The 21,543-nt window shown below is 49.7% G+C and overlaps 1 protein-coding gene and 1 non-coding gene across 2 annotated transcripts; both read right to left on the reverse strand.

The window, feature by feature from the left end:
- Positions 1–807: 807 nt before the first annotated feature.
- TRNAG-GCC (transfer RNA glycine (anticodon GCC)) lies at positions 808–878 on the reverse strand. Its single transcript has one exon. It is a non-coding gene; the product is annotated as a tRNA-Gly (tRNA).
- A 5,070-nt stretch (positions 879–5,948) lies between these two features.
- On the reverse strand, positions 5,949–20,039 carry LOC144107364 (endothelin-converting enzyme 1-like). The gene is made up of 5 exons (XM_077640358.1): positions 19,837–20,039; positions 17,846–18,116; positions 14,054–14,298; positions 12,173–12,841; positions 5,949–7,059 (listed from the first exon to the last, which is right to left on the reverse strand). The coding sequence occupies exons 1-5, from the start codon at positions 20,037–20,039 to the stop codon at positions 5,949–5,951; spliced, it is 2,499 nt and encodes an 832-aa protein (XP_077496484.1).
- Between the last annotated feature and the right edge of the window lie 1,504 nt (positions 20,040–21,543).

Here is a 21,543-nt window from a genome sequence, read left to right on the forward strand (position 1 = left end):
GGTTTGTTTTCTAAATACTTTTTTTTATTCGCTGCTAATTTCTGTGCCGTGATCATGATTTCTAGAGATGGCTTAGCCCACAAAAAAAAAAAAAAATGTCTGCTCTCTCTCGCTTGAAGCCTTTCAGTTGATCCTTAAAAAGAGCACATTGCCAGCCAGCGCAGCGCCCTCCAGTAGGAAATGGCTGCTGGAAAAGGAAAGCACACGGTTCCTCCTGCTGCCACCTTAACTGTCACGCGCGCGTGACACGTTTCAGGTTCAAGTTCACACGACTGTCGTCAGCATCTGAGCCGCGATTATATAATGCACCATTGCAGTGATGTGATCTTGGCGGTGTTTTGGTGGAAAGATTTGTTGGTTCAACGCCCAATTACATGCGCAGTCGCAATGCGCATGTAATTGTGCGTTGAACCAAGTCGCAGTGCGCGGCAAGGAATATAAGTCAGCCCACAAACAATTTCCGACGTTGGTGAACATTAAATTGGGCCTGGTCCTTTGTCGCACATCTTAACGCAATGGCTTTGTTTTGTTAGAAGCAATGACATCTTCTAATTTGTACTTAGCGCGGGTACTAGCGAATTGGTGCAGCCTAAAGCAGTTGGATTTAACACTTTCCTGCCCATTTAAACTGTGACCCTCAACAATGTTACATAAATTTTCTATAACATTAAGCAAATGTCTATCCTTGTATTTAAAGTTTTATTGTAATCAAAAGTGTTAATTTAGCGGTGTTGAGATATGCCTTTGAGAAGGGCGTACGTTAGCGGTGCTCATGTTACTTACTACTGGCCTGAAAAAAATAAAACATGCGTCGGCCGGGAATCGAACCCGGGCCACCCGCGTGGCAGGCGAGTATTCTACCACTGAACCACCGACGCCAGCGGTTTACATCGCTGCACTGAGCATTTATTAATGCAAACGCATTATTTGCGTCATCTGCAACGAAACCTGGCTTCGTTAAGAAAAAGTTGCTTCCAAAACCGCACCCGCCGCGGTGGCTTAGTGGGCAAGGCGCTCGTCTATTGAGGCAGAGTACCCGGGTTCGAACCCGACCGCGGCGGCCGCGTTCCGATGGAGGCGAAATGCAAAAGGCGCCCGTTTGCTGTGCGCTGTCAGTGCACGTTAAAGACATCCCCAGGTGGTCGAAATTATTCCGGAGCCCTCCACTACGGCACCTCTTTCTTCTTTCACTCCTTCATGTTATTCCTTCCCTTGAGGTGCGGTTCAGGTGGCCACCGAGGAATGTGAGACACTTACTGCGTCGTTTCCTTCCATCAAAATCCAGAAAGCAATTTCCCAAAACCCGTAGCCATCACCAGTACCCATAAGATAGTCAGTGGGTTAACAGTTAATCATAATTGGCATTAATGTAATGATAAAATACGTAACTAAATAATGATAAGGGTCATTAATGGCAATGACAATGGTTGTTCTTTAGGGTGATTTCGCATTCACGCTACGTAAGCAGTCTTATGTGCCCTCAGTAACTTTTTATTAACCTTTATTACTTTATTATTTCTTATTTGGTTGATTTGTTGTTGTTGCGCGAAACTTCTAGTCTCCAAGTGAAAGTAATGACAAATCCCATTACATTTCGCGAAGCGAAATTGGATTTTACGCACCAAGAATTCAAATCGCTCATTTCCTGCACCCTGTTTTCGATGTTAATTTTTCGGTTTCGCGCAGTGCCTCCAATTTCTGTCTTATCGATCAGGTGTAACTACCGCCGCTATGAGCATGCGCGTTTTCGCAGTAAGCGCGTAATCGCAACAGGTGTTCTCCTCACTAAGCCTGTATTTGCAATAAGCGTGCACACAGAATAGGCACTTAGAATTAAGCCTCGGTTCATTATTTTCACGAAGCACCTCTCCTGCAGAAGCATGTGGCAACTTCTAAGAAATTTTAAGTAGAAAGTAAAAGTTCTTGGGTGTCGGTTTTATCGCCTTGAAAGAGGCCTACGGATTTAGTAAGCATGAAAATGAGCTCAAAACGCCAGGGCGCAGTGTGAATAATTAACCACTAACTATTGTTACGGGCAGTTACGGTCCCAGTAGGCGCCCGCCCTGAAGCGAACCTTGCCTTTCCTGATGACGTGGACGTGTTCCTGTGGACAACCACTGAGTTCAGTGACGTCACAGTAATTGGAGCAAATGCACCTTGACGTCACTCGATGCGGGTGGAAATGCCGGGCGGTTCCTCGGACAACATTCAAAATCATATTAAATTATGTGCACTTAAAGCCTGCCACTGAAACTTGCTAGAAAGTAGCTCCTTACGCCCATGACAAAAGTCATATCGCTTGTTCACGTTCGAAAATTTGTGTGTGTGCGCCTTGAAACTTCGATGTGAACTTTGGCGCACGTCTATGTAAAGTACAGCGATACTTCGCGTCCATGAAATCGGTCAAGTCTTCTCTGCTCTATTATTAACAGCGGGCTTCCCGACCAACGAAGCCCGCTACCCGCATTTTCTCCTTCGCAACTTCGGCAACGACCGCAGAAAGAAATGGCCCAGTTTCGCTCTCTTTTCAATGGCGTTCAACCGTAGCTGAGGCGTCATTGAACCGTTACGTCATAATCTTGAAGGCGTGCAGTTTCCTTAGGCCTACCTCGATTTGACATCTCTTTAAGTAATAACATGGCCGCCACGCAATAACAGTGGCAGTAGGCGGCGCTGGAGGCAGGCCAAGGGGTTCATAACGAAAAGGAACGGCTGACTTCCAACAATGACGCCCGAACGTACGAGTGCAAATCACACGCTCTGGTATTTTCCAAACAATTTTTAGTGCTATCCCTCAAGTTTTAATGAACAAGCAAACGTTGCGTTCATTCGAGCCAGCTCTCTCCTCCCATTAAAGGTGTACAGGCAAAAATTCTAACCCTAACAAAGGATATGATTTGTTTTATGGGCATAAGGAGATGCATTCCAGAAAGTTGCAGTATCAGACATTGAGTGGAACGTAATTTAACGTGCCTTTGAATGTTGTCCGAAGAGCCGCTCGGCATTTACCCACATCGAGCGACGTCAAGGTGCACTTACCCTAATTATTTGGACGTCACCGAACCCAGTGCATCCAGTGCTTGCTGGCGACGCCGACGTCATCAGTATTGTGGTAGTCAAGGCTGGCCGACCTGCCGTGACGTCAAGATGCACTTCAACGCTGGCGCCAACCGAGACGTTTGATACAGGAGAAAGGTCTCCCGAAAAGTAATAGCCGGATTGGCTGATACCCACTCCTCTGTAACGGCCTTAAGAAGCCACAGGAGCGCTGGCTAGGTCTATTGAAAGGCGAAAGGACACACACTCCAATACTTTGTCTCTGCACCCCTTTAATATTTATTCGTCCAATTTGTAAATGGACCACTGAAAACGTTCCTCCTCAGTACCAAGAATCTGAGACGTGCACGGCAACACAAAAGAGGATCAGGAGGGAACGGTTAGCAAACCGTCAAATTCCTAGCGTGGCTTCTCTAGCCAGAAAGAGAGAGAGAGGGTTCCTTCACGGGGGGCGCTGGCTCGAGGAAAATGCCCTTTCTCTCTTTCCACGTGTCGAGGAGAAAGCGCGATTCCACCCGCGGCGGCGGCAGTGGCCGAGAATTCGATAAAAACAGATTCCTCTTTCCTCGGCGCCAGCGAGCCGTTGGGTGAAAGCCGGTCGGTCCAAAACGATCCCGCGCTTTTCTTCTTGCTCTTCTTTTCTTTTTTCGCCCGAGCGCTTTCACCCCTTTCCCTTTTCCCCTTCATCGGTGCGGGGAGACAGCGCTGTATCTGGGTCGCCATTATTAAAAGCGCTTTTGCAGTGGCGTCAAAAACCGGCCGGACAGGCGCGACTCGGCGCCCATGGCACGTGACGTCAGCCGCTGTCATCCTTTCGGCGACGCGCATTTTTGTCGCCTGCGCGAAGCAGGAAAGCGGCGAGAGGCGCATTCCGAACGCGACAGTGCGGTTTCCCCCATCGTGTCCGTCGTTTGCCCAGTTTTGAGAACGATTGCTTGCGGGATCTAACGTAAAAACAAAAGGGCAAAGCTAAGGGAGGAGCAAAAGAATGTCTTCGTAGTGGGAGAGAGAGAGAGAGACAGAAGGCTGGACATTGAGAGAGAGAGAAGGCTGTTTTATAAAATAAGATTTTAGGCACAATGCGAGAACTGCCGACTTGACAGGGAGTGGGGGTTAGGAAGAGAAATGTGGCAGAAGAAGATGTATATGTACAGAAATAGAAAAAAAAATGCGTTAAGAATGGTTGTGGAATAAAAGTGGACTCATATCAGGGTGCATACTAAAAATCTTAGAGTTCAAGACAGACAAAGCTATATATATATATATATATATATATATATATATATATATATATATATATATATATATATATATATATATATATATATATATATATATATATATATATATATATATATATATACAATGAAGCCACGAGATATGTGCGGAATGACGCAGTTACTGCAAGGATCCACAGGAGTCATTAAATAAACGTGTTACCAGAATTGCGGTCGCAAAGTTCTATGCATGGGGCTGCAGCGAAGAGAAGCGAATAGGGCCTGAAAGAAGAGAGGAACAAATAGGTCCGTAGTGGAGGGCTCCGGAATAATTTCAACCACCTGGGGATCTTTAACGTGCGATGTCAGTGCACGTTAAAGATCCCCAGTTGCTCGAAATTATTCCGGAGCCCTCCACTACGGCACCTCTTTCTTCTTTCACTCCCTCCTTTATCCCTTCCCTTACGGCGCGGTTCAGGTGTCCAAAGATATATGAGACAAATACTGCGCCATTTCCTTTCCACCAAAAACCAATTATTATTATTATTATTACTAAAATGGATTTCATTGTCAGCGACAATGTTCGTAAGAGTCTCCTTTTGAAACTCGTGACCTGGCTCCTTGTCTAAATTTTGGTGCTGCATGTTCCAAATAAACGCCTATGTATAGACTAGGCTAGACTGCAGTTATCTTTACCATCTTTACAGTAGAGGTTCAAGGCATCTTGCTCATTTTCTTTACACGCTCCAGATCAAACTTCAGAAGTGTGCCATCAAAATCGGCCATTTGAAGACATTGCTATTGCCTCTACAACGGCGGTTTGCTTGGCCAGTAGGTGCGAGAGCGACTGAATTCAAATTTCAAATTTTTAAAAATTTCTTTAGTATCTTAGCTGTCATTCACAAACAGCTGTGCAGACAAAGCTGCACAACACTCTTCTAATGCTATGGCCGCTCTACTTCGCTCCTTTCATCCACGCGCTACGCAACCATCATAACATGCGGAACTCCAGCTCGAATTCACCCCTTAAACCAGTGAATCGGGCATTTAATCCTTTAAGGTCACCATAAAGTGCGATCTACGCACGCGAAACGACGAGATATCTGCGGAATGACCCAGTTTGTTTTGTTGCCACGTCCACTGGGCTATCGCTGCAGTGTGGGAAGTTGTAGCACATAAGTCAATCCCTGTAAGAGCTCGCGCTACCCCTCGTGGACAAGTACGCTGCAGCACACGCGCGCCAAGCTAGCGAAGTTCACATTACACAAAACATGTGTTTACATTACATCACACGAAAATCATTGAATGTTCACTTCACAGACATTCGCGTTCATCGATGCGGACACAGCGTCCTGCGGTGCTACTGTACTTGGATATGTTACTCCAGCCTGCACTAATTGCGCGTAGATTAAGTCTGTAGTTAAATTTAACAATAGTAGTTTAGACAAATTACTGACAAACTTTTGCTTGAAATGATAGAAGTGGGAAGCTGGCAGAAAACAGTAGGAGCGCAATGCAATGCTCGGACATGCGTGCCACTTTAAGGTTTAAATCAGCAACAACAATTATTTATAGAATCGCTTAAATGCATGGCTGCTAGGTTCTGTGCAAACGAAATTAGAGAACCAGTGTTTATAAAGTTAGAACGAGAAAAAGAGCAAAGCAAAACACGCATCAAGTCCGAGCAAAGTACGAACACTTGTGCCGAGGATTCATAGGAGAGCCACTCTTGCATCGAAATACTTCGGAGAACCGGTGCGAATGCTGCAGGAGTTCTTTGCAGTGGAACGTCGGCAGCGAGCGGTCACTTATCGCGCAACTGTGCAGACAGAGTGTCTTGAAGAATTTCTCCTTCTCGGCTTCCCGCAGGCTGACTTCGGAAGTCGTTGCCTGGAGACTCCGTGAAAAGAGCGCATAGACCACTTCGAACGCTGCGATGTCGGTCAAGCTGACCAGCGTTCCTCTGAGGCAATTCACCTTTTCCTTGTAGACGCTTGTCGCATTGTTCGATAGCCATGACCATCGTCCAGCTCCCACAAGGCTGTGGTCCGCCATGACCTTGAGACCAGTCGCGTCCTGCATCTTCATCATGGCCAGAGCGAAAACAAAGCCTATCCCCCCGTAAAATGCTGCCAGGCTTCCACGAGGGTAGTACAGCGGCCTGGCCAGAGCACTCACGGCTATTTCGACGTTGTTTAACAGGTAGTCGTATCCAGCCAGTATAGGGAACAACATGGACCTCATATTCACCGTGATGTCGTGAAACGGCGTTCCTGCTTGGCTTCTCATGACTTCCTGAGCTTTTACCCATTCCTGCACCCACGAACCACCCGCCATTGCGTTGGCCGAGAACTGGCCGTACATCGATGCGAGCTCGCGGTCGTCGAAGAAAGGTTCGGGAGGCCACAGGCTCACGGTCATGGTGCGAAGCTTGTCCACAGCCACGCTCTTGCTCTGACCGTCCAGCCACTCAGAAGCGGTGAACATGTTTGCTGCCTCGTCCACGAGCTGACTGAAATTGGTGGTCATCACTTGGAGCTGCTGTGGCGTTAAGTGATGCCGCGCGTAGATCACCGCGAGGAGTGGCCGATAGATGGCTTCTATTTCTCTACAGCACTTCAGGTTACCGTAAGCGGGCGCTAACTCTTGTGACCAGGGGTGCTCTGTGATGTCATCTACTACCCAGGCGTACAGTTGCACGAACTGCCAGGATAGATGGTCGACTAGCTGGGGCTCGGTGTAACGCTCGAACAGGTCGTCGAGGCACCGGAGCACCGACACGTCGCTGACGACCACCTTATCTTGAGGGTGTTACGTCTCGCCTACAGCGCGCGGTATAGCCGGCGCGGATGCACCGGATGCCGCGGCTTCGTTCATCGCTGCCGCAACGCCTCCCGCCAAGCGCGTCCAGGCAGGTTTCAGTGCCACGTGTCGTCGTGCGTGCGTGTTTGTGTGTGTGCATGTTTTGCCCACGCTTGTCAAAGCGCGGCAGCCGGGGAGAGGAGCTCTCCAACTGGGAGGCGAGGAGGTCTGACCGGCGCCGGCCTGGCGGACGCGCCCGTCACGCCTGAACATGTTCAAGCGTCGCCGTATCGGATGACTCTTCCCAAGCCGTTCCCTCTTGCCCTCGACTCCGTGGGTATAAAGGGGGCTGCCCCGGACGCCAACGAGAGACTTCGATTTCTTCCTGCGAGTAACGTGGTCGCCCTGACCGGCTGCTCTTTTGGCGATGCCAGAATAAACAAGTTGTTCTGTTGCCAGTCGACTCTTCCTTTGCCGGGACCTTCGGATGTTTCCTGCTTTGCCCCAGGCCGCCAGGCCAACGCTACCCTTGGGGCTTGCAACCCAAATGCAACAACTGGTTGCCAGCGGTGAGATCCCGACAACGGAGGCCAGCAGCGAAGATATGCGTTCAACTGTATGCTGAGCAGCACAACGACCATCCGGGAGCAGTGCAACGAGCCCTGTGTGATGACTGGTTGCCTGCAGCGGAACGACTGCGCTGAATTCGTGGCTGCGAGGTTTGGTGAGTGCGGGACTTTCTTCTTCTGAGTTTTGCCAGGCTTTTGTTAGTGTCAGAAACAGAGCTGGTAATTGTGGTTGTCGTTGCTGCCGGGTTAGTTTGCGGCAAGACAATAGTAGGCAGTAGAGAAAGCAGCATTCGGAGCAGCCATGGATTTGAAGTCGTTGCGCAAACCGAAATTGCTGGAGCTTGCAAGAGAGTTGGGTCTGGATGTCTCAGACAAACTCAGAAAACCAGAACTGCTAAGGGCTATTCTTGAGTTGGAGGCTGAGGATGACGAGCTGTCGGAATGCCTTGAGACCATTGAGGAGAGGGAACAAAAAGAAAAAGAGAAAGACGAGCGCGAACGTAAACAACAAAAAGAGAAAGAGGAGCGCGAACGTAAAGAGCAAAAAGAGAAAGAAGAGCGCGACCACGCTTTAGAAATGAAGCGTCTCGAGGTAGAGATGGAACGCGCTCGTAATGGAAGTCAGGCACACGGTGCAGGAGAACGGGTATCGTTCAAAATGACTGACCTGATGCGGCCGTTTAAGCTTGGAGAGGACATTGGTTTGTTCCTGGTTAACTTTGAGCGAACGTGCGAGAAGCAGGGGTTCTCTCGGGAAACGTGGCCACAGCGCTTGCTCACTTTGTTACCCGGCGAGGCGGCCGACGTAGTCGCTCGCTTGAAGAGAGAGGAGGCAGAGGATTTCGACCAAGTGAAATCGAGTCTGCTAAAAAAGTACAGGCTGTCAGCGGAGGCGTTCCGTCGGAAGTTTCGGGAAAATGAAAAAGGCAGAAATGAGTCATATACAGAGTTTGCCTACAGGCTTATGTCAAACATGCAGGAGTGGCTCAAAGAAGAGAAAGCGTTTGGTGACCACGAGAAAATTCTGCAGTGTTTCGGGCTGGAACAGTTTTATAGTCGGTTACCTGAGAACGTGCGGTACTGGGTCTTGGATAGGCCAGACGTTAGTACAGTGGCTAAAGCCGCCGAGCTAGCCGAGGAGTTTGTGACGCGTCGGGCTCGCGGAGCTAAGGACGGTCAAAAGGGTGAATTTGGCCCCAAGTCAGAGAGGCCGAAGTTCACACCCATGAGAGCAAGGGGGGACACGCGTAGTGCGGATGCGAGTGAAAGCAGTCCGACCGAACGTAAGGAGACGGCGGCAGCCGAAGCCGAACGCAGAAAGCGGTTCGAGGCGAGGCAAGCGCGCGTGTGTTATACGTGCCAGAAGCCGGGTCACTTTTCGGCGCAGTGTCCAGAAACAAAAAGAGAAGTCGTGTGTTTGTCATTATGTAGCACTGACGAGAACATGAAGCTTCTCGAGCCTTACATGCGAGACTTCCTCGTGAACGGGAAAGAGTGCCGAGTGCTTCGTGATTCCGCAGCTACAATGGATGTAGTTCACCCCTCTTACGTAGAACCCGATATGTTCACGGGCGAGTGCGCATGGATCAAGCAAGCCGTGGAAGCTCATAGCGTGTGTCTGCCCGTAGCAAAAGTGCTTATTGAAGGACCTTTCGGAGCACTTGAGACTGAGGCCGTAGTGTCATCTAGGCTGCCCCCCCAGTACCCGTACCTATTTTCGAACAGGTCCGATCACCTCCTGCGCGAGAAGGGGCTTTTGTTTGGTGAGGCTAGCGTTCAGGCCTTAACCAGACCGAGAGTTCAGGAGCTCGCTGCAAAGGCGGTAGTTGCGGGGCCGACGTTGTCGAACAATGAAAAAGGGTCGGAGGCGCAGCAAGCTGATATTCCGAGCACGTCAGAACTGAATAAAATTGAGCCTGTAGCGTTGAAGGCACCAGGTACTGGAGATGAAATGCACGACACGGGAAAGTTAGAAGAGCTTCCGGTCGAGCTTCCGGGACTAGGCTCAGTGACGAACAGGGAAGACACTGATCAGGTCATTAGTGACTTACTCAGTAAAGCACCGCTGTCGCCTGAGCAGAAAACCGAACTACACCAACTCTTACAAGAGTTTCAAGGTCAGTTCTCTGAGAGGCCTGGTAGGACTTCTGTCCTTACTCATAATATAGAACTTACCTCCCCAGAGCCAGTACGATCCAAGGCGTACCGGGTGTCACCCCGCCAGCGCGATATTATGGAGGCTGAGGTAAAGAAAATGCTACAGCTCGGTGTTATTGAGGCGGGTGAGAGTGATTATACCTCCCCTTTGATTTTAGTTGAGGTACCGGGCAAGGAACCTCGTCCTTGCGTCGACTACCGCAGGCTTAATTCCATCACTAAGGATCAAATTTATCCGATCCCTAACATCGAGGAGCGCCTTGAGAAAGTTAGTAGCGCTCAGTTTATTTCCACCCTAGATCTTGTCAGGGGTTATTGGCAGGTTCCACTTACAGAAGAGGCTAGTAGGTATGCGGCGTTCATTTCACCAATGGGAACATTCCGTCCTAAAGTTTTGAGTTTTGGTTTGAAGAACGCGCCATACTGCTTTTCAAGCCTCATGGACAAAGTGTTGCGAGGACAGGAAGAATTCGCTTTACCGTATTTAGACGACGTAGCGATATTCTCCGCCTCCTGGTCTGAGCATATGGCACACTTGCGGGCAGTGCTAACCCGCCTGCGCGAAGCGGGCTTGACAGTCAAGGCTCCCAAGTGCCAATTAGCACAGGCCGAGGTTGTCTACCTCGGTCACGTGATTGGACAGGGTCGTCGCCGCCCCTCTGAAATAAAGGTGGCCGCTGTGCGAGACTTCCCGCAACCGCGCACGAAGACCGATATTCGGTCGTTCTTGGGTGTCGCCGGCTACTATCAGAGGTACATCCCCAGGTACTCCGATATCGCGGCTCCCCTGACGGATGCTCTAAGAAAAACAGAGCCCCAAACAGTCGTCTGGAGCGAGACAAAGGAGAGAGCTTTTAGCGCCCTAAAGAGCGCCCTAACAAGCCAGCCTGTGCTACGATCGCCAGACTATACCAAAGGGTTCGTTGTTCAGTGCGATGCTAGTGAGCGAGGCATGGGCGTTGTACTGTGCCAAAGGGACAATGGAGAAGTGGAACACCCCGTCCTGTATGCTAGTCGTAAGCTGACCTGTCGTGAGCAGGCGTACAGCGCCACCGAGAAAGAGTGTGCGTGTCTCGTGTGGGCCGTTCAGAAATTGTCATGCTACCTAGCCGGCTCGAGGTTTATCATTGAGACGGATCACTGCCCTCTCCAATGGCTGCAGACCATATCTCCCAAAAATGGCCGCCTCCTGCGCTGGAGCCTCGCTTTGCAACAATATTCCTTTGAGGTGCGTTACAAAAAGGGGAGTCTCAACGGTAACGCCGATGGCTTAAGTCGAAGCCCCTAACGTAGGAATCCGCCTCAAAGTTGTTGGTTACTGATGTTTTCTTCCTGAGGCAGGATTTTTAACATATTGCTTTTGTTTAGTGTTTCAAAGTGATTATGTGCTTTCTAGTGCAATTTTCCAATTTGTGGACGCGTTCTGAGTGCTGCTTGACTACTGTAAGGAACTAGGCAGTAGTATAAAAGGGGAAAGAGCCTGGCAGAGCTTAGTGAGGGTTGTCTCGTGCTTGCTGACTGAGCGGTTGCGTTTCGGCGTAGTTCTAACGCTTGCTGGGAACGAGCACAAAAATGGCAACTCTCCCGAAGTCACTTTGCAGTGCCCTGTATGAACCTGAACCTGAGAACGAGGCCTTCTCTGTGCGCTGCGCTCAAGCAACGTCGAGGGACCACCGGTTTCGATTATGAGCATCATCGAGCGACATCCCTCTGGACAGCGGATGCAGTCCCCTGACCATCGGGATCTCCTTCTCCCGGCGGGGCGGTCTGTTACGTCTCGCCTACAGCGCGCGGTATAGCCGGCGCGGATGCACCGGATGCCGCGGCTTCGTTCATCGCTGCCGCAACGCCTCCCGCCAAGCGCGTCCAGGCAGGTTTCAGTGCCACGTGTCGTCGTGCGTGCGTGTTTGTGTGTGTGCATGTTTTGCCCACGCTTGTCAAAGCGCGGCAGCCGGGAGAGGAGCTCTCCAACTGGGAGGCGAGGAGGTCTGACCGGCGCCGGCCTGGCGGACGCGCCCGTCACGCCTGAACATGTTCAAGCGTCGCCGTATCGGATGACTCTTCCCAAGCCGTTCCCTCTTGCCCTCGACTCCGTGGGTATAAAGGGGGCTGCCCCGGACGCCAACGAGAGACTTCGATTTCTTCCTGCGAGTAACGTGGTCGCCCTGACCGGCTGCTCTTTTGGCGATGCCAGAATAAACAAGTTGTTCTGTTGCCAGTCGACTCTTCCTTTGCCGGGACCTTCGGATGTTTCCTGCTTTGCCCCAGGCCGCCAGGCCAACGCTACCCTTGGGGCTTGCAACCCAAATGCAACAAGGGGTAAACGTGGAATGCTGGTCTCTAGCAACGTGCTTGTTGATTTGGGCTAACCAGTTGGCCGAAGATATCCGCTTGGTGTAATCCTCGATGTCCGCAAGCGTAAGGGAAAGCGGCACTTTTGGATGGATGAAGGACAGCTCCGCGAGTTTTCCTGTGATGTACAACTCGTCCACGGCGACCTCGTGAACCTGGCTGAGGTCGCGGGACAGCGACTTGCTTCCGACCAGCACTTCGTGGTAGCTCGCCCAGTAGTCCAAGTATCTCCGCTTATTTGTCTCGTGTTTGTTGTGCCACGTAAAGAATTTCAAGCGGCCCAGGCAGCAAGAGTTTATATGTATTCTTCTGACCCCTCTACCGGTCGCGTTGTGGACGACTCGCATGCTGAGCCATATTGGCAGGGCAGACTTGTAGTTGAGCTCTAGTATTACGCCAAGCGCGTTGGTGCTGTTGGGAGGCATGTGAGGCCAGGTGAGACCGAGTCTTCGGAGGAACGCCACAAAGACTTTGGCGTCTTCCCTGCGTCTGCTTCTGGAGGCTCTGTTCATGCAGCTCTCGTAGTACGTAAGAGGCTTCGCGGCAACGCCAGAGGCGTCGCTCGCGGCCGCTGCCCGCAACATGGTACCCAGGCCGTCCATCCAAACTTTCACCAGATCGCTCTGCGTGGAAAGGGCGAGGTCGGGAATTGCATCCTGGGGTTTCCAGGATGAGCACATGTAGGCCCTGCAAAGAGGTCGTTTATGGCATCAGTGCAAAGGTTTGTTGGATTCTATAGCGACAGTAATATATTCTTTCGGTGAACTCACGTAAATATTGCGGTTGACGCATGCGGGTTTAATGCTTTTTTTAAAACCTACAAACAAACATTCGAAACAGTCGAGGCACTATTCTAATGCACAAATAGGTGCCACAGTATGACTACTGTAGGGGGACCTCGTAATAAAATGGTTTGGTTTCGTTTATGGGGGTTTAACGTCCCAAAGCGACTCGGGATATGAGGCACGTCGTAGTGAAGGGCGCCGGAAATTTCGACCACCTCAGGCTTTTTAACGTGCACTGACATTGCACAGTACACGGGCCTCTAGGATTTCGCCTCCATCGAAATTCGTCCACCGCGGCTGGAAACGAACCCGCGTATTTCGGGTCAGTAGCTGAGCGCCGTAACCACTGAGCCACCGCGGAGGCCCTCGTAATAAAATGTACAAATTAATAACATTTGTTAGCAACAGCAATAACACGCAAGACAGCACTAAGTGAATATAACCATCATAATAATATTTGATTATACATTGCAGCATAATATTATAGAAAAAGCAATGAAAGAGATAACGCAATATACTGTTCAGTTTACGATCAACAGTGTATTGGGCAGAGATTGCAACCGAATGTCAACTGTGCAGAAATTTTCTGTTCTCTGTGCACGAGTAACTGCACGCAAATCCATCAACTTAAAAAGAGGCGCTTTTCCAGAAAAGCGTCGCGGAAACCCTGCTGAGGCTAAAGCTGCCATCCTCAAAAGTGCTCATTCTCGACAGTCAAGCCCATCTATCGATGCTGCGCACGGAACCCCGCACCTCCGGCATGCAAGGTGGATGCCGCCACTATGCCTCCGCTGCGGTCAGTAATGTGTGAGCCATAGAAATGAAAACATGCTGGATAAAGTAAAGATGCAGGAAAACAGTACAGTGGATGAAAGCACAAACGCCGGTTAATGACGTCCTGACTGAAATCAAGCAGAAGAAATGTATTCCAAGAAATGGGTAAATGTATGAGGGGACACGAAAGGCGCAGGTGGGCAGATCAGTTACAAAGTTTGTGGGGACAAGGTGGCGCAGGAAAGGGCTAATTGGAGATCATTAGGAGAACAATCGCCCTGTAGTGGGCCTAGTTTGAGTGATATGTCGGAAGACTAAAGAAATGCGCGCCGAGGCCCACCCGAAGTCCTGGCAGGGATCTATGCTGCTGCTCGTCCGGTTGGCGAGCAGGTCGTCGTGCGTGGCGCAGTCATCGTTGCTCAGACATAGCGGCCCGGCGGGCTGGTCGCTGCCGGCCCGGTCCACTTGCATTCCCGGCAACATGGCACGCACCAGGAAGGCCACCGACACCACGATAACTAGGAAGGCGAGCAGCGCCGCCGTACGCCGGCTGTCGGACTCCGTCGAGCTGGAACTGCCGTCCACCTGAACGGGAACCAAACAGCCTCGTCGGCCCCCTTTGGAACTCGCCTTAAGAGCTAACATGCTGACATTCAAGACGTCTGGATTTTGCTTTAAATGGCAGGCAACTACACAGCGAGGCATGCTGGAAGGAGATCATAATGACAGCCGCAGATAGCTCTCGTCTTATGGCAGGTCTCCCCGGAGCCTGCCGCACATGGATATGTCTATAGTGTGTTTTTAGACGCTCCAAAACTTTTTTTGTTAATAAAGGTAGCTCCCACTAAACTTAGTTTAGCCCTGGGGCTATATTGGGGGCTACGGCAGCCACCAGGTAAGAGGTAGTTTGTTTTAATTAGTTCCATAATAAATGATTACATTAACTTTTTGAATCACTTTAGGGGTCATGTATTTGCGGAATTGGAGGCCGTCATCCAAACAGTCTAGCCAACAAAAAAAAATTAATCAACAAATTTGTAGCGCGCGTTGCGAGGCGAAGAGAAGTCGCTCTGATAGGGGACTTCACACAGGAACGCAACGACAGCTAGCTCGTCTGACGTATATCGCTCCGCTTTGCGTCACACTGCTGATGTCACCTGAGGCCCAGACGGGCGGGCCAGCGGTATCATCGCTGCCAGTTTCGCTTCGCCCCACGGCTTCGTGGATTGCCGCCGCGTGCAAACCCAGTGCGCGCTGTCACTGCGCTTTCAATCCGGCCTCAGAGCGACTGCGTGGCGATTGCCGTTTGTGGAAGCTGCAGAAAGGCTCATGCCATTCTCGCTTGCGGCATGTGACAAGCATCGGCCTGGGAGCGGCGTCGGTCGCGGAGTGAAGATTTTCCGTCGGAGAAAAAGTGGCCATGGATGTCGCACATGTAAGTAACAATGGTGCAGAACAAGCGCCTTGCAGCGCAGTTCTACGCTTCCTAGCAGCACCCGGGGCATCGTTTTCCAGCGGAGACATGGTTTGTGCGAATTCGTAACAAATTATCTTCTACAGATTCTGCGGCGTCGACAAGTAGGCTTAACGCGTATGTTCTGGACGAACAGTTTGAAACCGGCTTGGTTGCGTTCGCGTAGAAGCGAAGCCAGCGTTCGACAAATATCGCAGTGTGCCTGTGCAAGCAGGATCTCAAGTGTGGAGAGTCACTGTCAAGCACTGCACGCTTGCCCCCTTTTCATGTGAGTCTGCAGCAGCAGCTCAACGCGACAGACTTTGAACAAAGGCTGTATTTTTTGTAACTCCATTGGTCCCTTATTCAGTTAAATAGAGCTGACAGAAGGGATTTGGACGGATGAAGCACAGTCTTGCCTATGTCCTTCTAGGAACCTGCACAACGCCCATTACTGGTATGCTGGGAACCCCTCCTGGCTTTGAGCGCACAAACACCAACATAAGGCAGTCAGACAACGTTTGGAGCGGCACTTCCATTGACCTAATACCGAATTGTCGGCTCCTATTTTTTAGCGGGAAAGCACTATACTTCACGGGGTCAAACCCAACCAAGAATCTTGTGACCGCCCTGACTTTGAGGGTGCAGAAATAGAATAAATATTGCCTCGACTGGGTTTCGAATCCACGGCGGCGCCAACAGATCAGCTTCGCTGGCCACTGCACGAGAGCATTACAGGCTATCGCTGCGGCCAATCACGCCTCGTGTTAAACTGCCACACACTGTCGCGCTGTGCACTGCACACCGCCTAATTCATCAACTCCCATCTGCGGCGCGAACAGATCAGATCAGCTTAACCTCGATCGGAGCTCAACCTGAGTCTAATATCGTCGCCGGACATGCCGACGACTTAGCAAAGCAAAGACAGGCCGAACACATGCTTTCGCATGTCTACTCGGTTTAACTACGTTAAAACCATACCACGTTTTTGAAGAGTCACTCTCTGGGAGAAAGTACTGCGAAGAAATGCCGGAAAGAGAAGCAATTCATTGGAGGCCTGCCTGTCAAAGTGCTCAGGGAAGCATGCTCGTGTTGCCGTGGAGGGACTGCATTTCGAACATTTTTTTGTAAAAATTCTGTGTGCTCTTTTTACCTCTTCCCAGTTTGCATTCGACTCCATAAATTGTAATCTTGCCACTGAAGCAACACTGCAGCAAAGAGTTTCTCATAACGTGCGCTACAAATTTGTCGTTTGTTCCACACAAAATTGTTCGTCTTTTCCACACTCTTAGGAGCAGGAGCTTCAATTCTGCAAATACAACATGCCCCCCTAAATAAAAACTAGAGAAGTTAATTACAGTATTTAATTAACGATTGAATTAAAACATTCAGCCTCTTACCAATTGAGTTCCCGCCGTAGTCCTCATATAGCCCCAATAGTATAAATATAAAGCAAGTTACCATTTCCTTCTGATTTAGGACCCTCTAAAAAAAAAAAATCCCGGTATGCACATGTGAAGCGCAATTGCTCTTTGCGGATTCCCCCCCCCCCCCCCCCCCCCCTACAATATTGGCTTTCAAGTAGGCGGTGCAGCCCATACTAGATCGCGGCCCTTAACCGAGTGTATACAGTAGTCTGTGAAAGAAAGCCATTTAGGAAGTTTTGAAAAGCAAAGCACACGGCTTTAGTTTTTTATGGGCATGTACACCAGCAGTAAAAGTCTTATGGAAGACGGCTGTTGAAGCATTTCAATGTCTTTCATCCAGTACGCATTCGTAAGACACAATGATGCTCAGTCTGATTTTCGACTTCTGAATTAGGCTGAATGCGTTCATTCCAGGCTGTGCGGAAAGACGGTAACCAATTTATTTTTTTTTAAATTACAGGAGATACGCTTTTTTGTAAATTATATGCAGAGCGGTACGACCAAGCTCAGTTGTAGCAAACCTTTGGTTTTGGTTCATGCTGCTCGAGTAAATAGGAAACGAAGCCCTGCTGCACGCGACGGGTTAGTGTCACACGCGGTCTGGCACCATTTAGCGTTACTAGCCGGCTAGCGACACCTTGGGCGAGAAAAATAAAGGCTCCTTGCTCATATCAAGACAGCGGTATTACTTGTTATTATAGTTAGCCTTTGAAGCAAATCTCAAGACTTTTCAGAGAGCTGCCGACAGCTGTTTTCAACCACTGTATCAGAAAAGCGCAAAGCGGAGGGCTTGTATTCCGCACCACTGCAGGTGCCTTCCTTGCTTGAGACAATATCTATACGCTTCTTCTTTGATCTTAGCTGGTCGTCTGTTCGAGATAACCCTAGTAGTAGTTGTGGTTTATTCAAAATAACAAAAAGAAAGGAAAATATTTTTGCTAGCTCCGGCTTACCTGCTATAGCTATATACCGGAAGAACCTGAGCTGCATGGGGCAGCGAAAATAAAGGGATAGTAGGCAGACTGGAGAAATGAAATGAAAGAGATGAGAGGACAGCCAGAAAGGATATGGGGGAGAGAGGCACAATATATAAGTATTCTATATTTACAAGTTTACATATGTGCAAGTCAGGCGTGCGGGATGTTCATGAACGAAAAAGTGAAGAGATCACGCGCGCACGACACACTGTCCACTACAGCTGTAGTGGGGAGTCCAGCTGATGATTCGACCGCCATTCCGAGCCAACGCTTACCACGTTCTGCTGTGGCATTCGAATGCTCGCATGCGGGGCTTTGCAGGGTGACAATCCTCGCTTCCTGCGTTTGGCGACATCCGGAGAGGAAGAAGCCGCTGCTTGACGCTCGTTGCCTCTGTCTCCCTCCTCCACGGTGGAGGCAGTGTTGCTCTGTTCGTCGTTGTGGGGCGCTGTCGTAGCCGCCGGGCTTTGGGGAGCTGCTCCTTCCCTACAGCCGGGGCTAGCGGCGGATGGTGACGAGTGACTCTGCAGCTTGCCGTTCATCAACCTGCGATTGAAAAGAACACATAAATATTTCCACCTTTCCCATAGCGGAAGGAGCAATAACGACAGCAGAAGCCCCTCCGCTTCACTCAATGAGAGCCCACTGACCGCCTCATTTTGGCCAGGCCTTTGCACTATGCCCAGTACAAGAATAAAAAAAAAAAACTCGCTAGCATAGGGATTGGGCAAAGAACAAGACGGCAAGTTCACAAGTGCTACTACCAACTGCTTTAACCCTTTGCTGTCTATAGTGCCGTGAATTTGTGACATAGCATTTGCACACCGTGTATTCATTACTGCATGAAGCTTTTATAAAAACTTCGATGCCAACATGTTTCGGTAATCAGCGCTTTCCGGTTAAAATGTTCGAGGTCATTGTGAGCCCGCTGTGTGAGGAAAAATGGGGCGCGAATGTTCAACTTCAAGCTGGGGTCCAACAAACGCTCATTTCGCATTTTCTGACAAATGTTTCGGGACAAATACGAAGGTGTTTGTTGGATATATAAAAATTGTTTACTGCTTTCGAGCTCGTTCGGGTCTTAGATTTTGTCTTTCACCCATTTCGAACAAGCAGCACAAAATGGGCCAAGTGCTGATTGTTGACAAAATTAGGACGCGTCAGTTTCTCTGTAATTAGCTGTAATAACAAAAATTTTGATGTTGGCTTTTGAATGTTGGTACATTAACTATAGAATAATCTGGAGGCAATAATTTTCCTTCTATGATGTCTTCACAATTTGGGCATTAAAAGGCTAATCAGGTCGACAAAATACGTGCATGCCCACTGAAAGACATCACATAACCGCAGTGAGCAGTATGAGCGCCACTCATCGTGTTAACATCTGGACGCATTTGGAATTCCACACTGCACTGAATACAGATCTAGCGATTTGTCCCTAATGGAGTGGAAGATTGCTCTTAGCGCGAAAGCGTGCTACTTCACTAGCAGAGCTGAAAAACGCGAGATATGTGGGAAGCCTCAAACTTTGGCGGAGCGCCAGCGGCGGAGGCCTTACGTGGCGGCTTCGTTAACACGCGAAACCCCATTTCCCGCGCATGGCTGCCGGTGGTGGTTGCCAATAAGGTCTTGCATGCGGTTGCCTTTGAGGCGGTGTTGCCTCAAGTGCTCACGCATGTCATACTTGGTTTACCTAACCCTATCATTTTTTTTTACGTGGTAAGCTTCTATAAGGGCTTGGCGTTATCGTTAGCGCTTTTCATTATCCGGGACAGAAGTCCCCAGGCCAAGTGAACAGCAACTGAAGAATGTAGCTTCTCTTATCCCGTAGCGGCTTAAGAAAGCCTTAGTAGAGTTGGAAGTCGATCTGCAGTGCCCTCTCATGGCGTAGTGAAACATGGGCATCGTCGACAGATTGATTAGATGGCCGCTCACTTGTCCTGGAGACTTGGGGTATCCTCGTTAGTACATCGCGACAAAAGAACTGGCGCATCCTCATTGGAGTTACCACAGACCTGGTGACGTCATGCAGTCTACGGTTCTGTAATACTACAACTATGATACGCCGCAAGCTCACGGGAACCTCCCTGACCTGGACTATAGGCACACGTGCTGAGATTAGGATGCACGTTAAGGGGCTCCAGGATGTCGTGGCACTTGTCACCGCTTTTTAACGCAGCAGAGTGCATTAGGATGACCAACTTTGACCGCAAACGAGTCACCATGTTGAGCCATTTGAACGGGTAAGGAGGTCTTTTCCACTAACCTAGGAGATCCACGTGGAGGAACGGCCTGCTCGGCGGTCTCTCTGCTGGACGCCTGGTCCTCGACAAAATCGGTTGAGGATCCTTTTGGGCCCATCTCCCGACGCCAAGGCCTTGCACTTCCTCGTGACCGCAGGCGCTTAGGCGAGGCCTCGTGGTTGTGTTTAGAGGCAGTGTAGCTTTTCTTCAGCGCGACCTCGTCCATGGCGGCCTTTCTTCTTACCGTGAGCATGCACGCGATGGCCGATAGACTTCTTCCTCATCTGCACTTGTCACAGGGGCGGATATTTTATCGATGGAGACGAAATTCTAGAGACCCGTGTAGTGAGCGATGTCAGTGGTGACAAAATGAACTGTCTAGTTCATAACTCTCTTGTGTTCGAGAATTCTCATTGGTGCACCTGCTTTCCTGCGTCACTTTTACTGCGCAGCTCAGCGTCTCGATGCCCGCGTAAACGGCGTCTTTGTCTGCTTCGATAGAGCGTTGGCGTAACACATCACGTGACCAGCAGAGCTCACGTGACCGGTCACGGGCGTGACGTCAATGGTAGCGAGGAGCCATGCGAGCGTGCTCAGCATAGGTGTCGATGGAGTCTCCTCGTTTGATCGCATATCGCAAAAGCAAGAACAGCAGCGCTGATGAGTAGCGATATTGAGAACGCATAATCGTGGAGGCAGTTTTAGACGTAGTTTTGTCAGCCCTAATACGGCGGACGGAATCGAATAGCGAGCAAGGCGCTGAGCTTCCAGTGCGTTTTTATTTTGAGCACCAGTACATGAATGACACAGTTCTTGAATATGGGCAAATAGCACCAAGGAGACCCTAATGCCCATAAAAAAAGACCCGCAGACGCAAATACATCTTATTAAGAGCTTCAACTGCACGTTGCCGGTGCATTCAAGTACGCTTCCTCTTTCTTGGATACCGTATTATTGAAGGCATATACTGACCCAAGAATCACTTAGTTGTGAAATTCAGCTGGCTTCCATAATTTCTCGCCTTAAACGGCCTTTACATTTCTTGTGAACATGATACTTTCTAACAAGGGTTTGAGGCTGCGGTCTCAACGATCGGCGTTTCTCTGTGTAAACTCTGTCCCACATACATATCCCTTTGCAGAGACGGGGGCATGAAATGGGATTCCTGACAACAATAAACAAAGCGGACAAGGGTGGAGGGGGGCCTGAGTCAGCTATACAGAACGTTTCGACAAAGGACTTCTCTTCATTTAGACGATGGCTAATCTTGTTGTCCAAAGGTTGGCTAGCGAACTCAGGCTCCCCTACCGACCATTTTCCGTTTCATTTAATATATTTCCAATTGCATGTTGAAAGTAAAAGCACAACTTGAAGCTCAGCACATGATTTGTGTATTTCTGCCCGTATCTACTCTTTAGCTATTCAGTTCAACGAACTAGCTGTCATCGCAACCCTTGTTACTATTTAAGAAAGCTGCGTCAGTGAGAACCCAGTCTAATCTGCTGTGCTGCTCGGGCGTTACAGTGGCACGGAGGGAGTGTTTAAACGTTGCAAAAAGTTTCTGCCAAGTTCAGGAGTATGGCTCGATTTTCACACCCCTGCGAGTTTAAAACGCCAAAAGTGGGAACGTCACGCTCTGATTTGTCCACCGAGAGCGAGTTACGCATCACGGCTGAGGTGGGTAGTTTACAATTGTTGGAGCTGCCTGCGAGGTTTGGTTTTCTAAAAAT

Source organism: Amblyomma americanum, chromosome 10 (genome assembly GCF_052857255.1).
Source record: "Amblyomma americanum isolate KBUSLIRL-KWMA chromosome 10, ASM5285725v1, whole genome shotgun sequence".
Lineage (NCBI taxonomy): Eukaryota > Metazoa > Arthropoda > Arachnida > Ixodida > Ixodidae > Amblyomma > Amblyomma americanum.

Bases quoted from the DNA above. Each gene is read 5' to 3' on its own strand.
- LOC144107364 (XM_077640358.1), bottom strand. From the start codon at position 20,039: ATGGACGAGGTCGCGCTGAAGAAAAGCTACACTGCCTCTAAACACAAC. The intron at 18,117-19,836 runs GTTAGTGGAAAA...TTTCAATCGCAG, and splicing joins CCTCCACGTGGATCTCCTAG to GTTGATGAACGGCAAGCTGC. The intron at 14,299-17,845 runs GTAAGCGTTGGC...GTTCCCGTTCAG, and splicing joins GAATGCCACAGCAGAACGTG to GTGGACGGCAGTTCCAGCTC.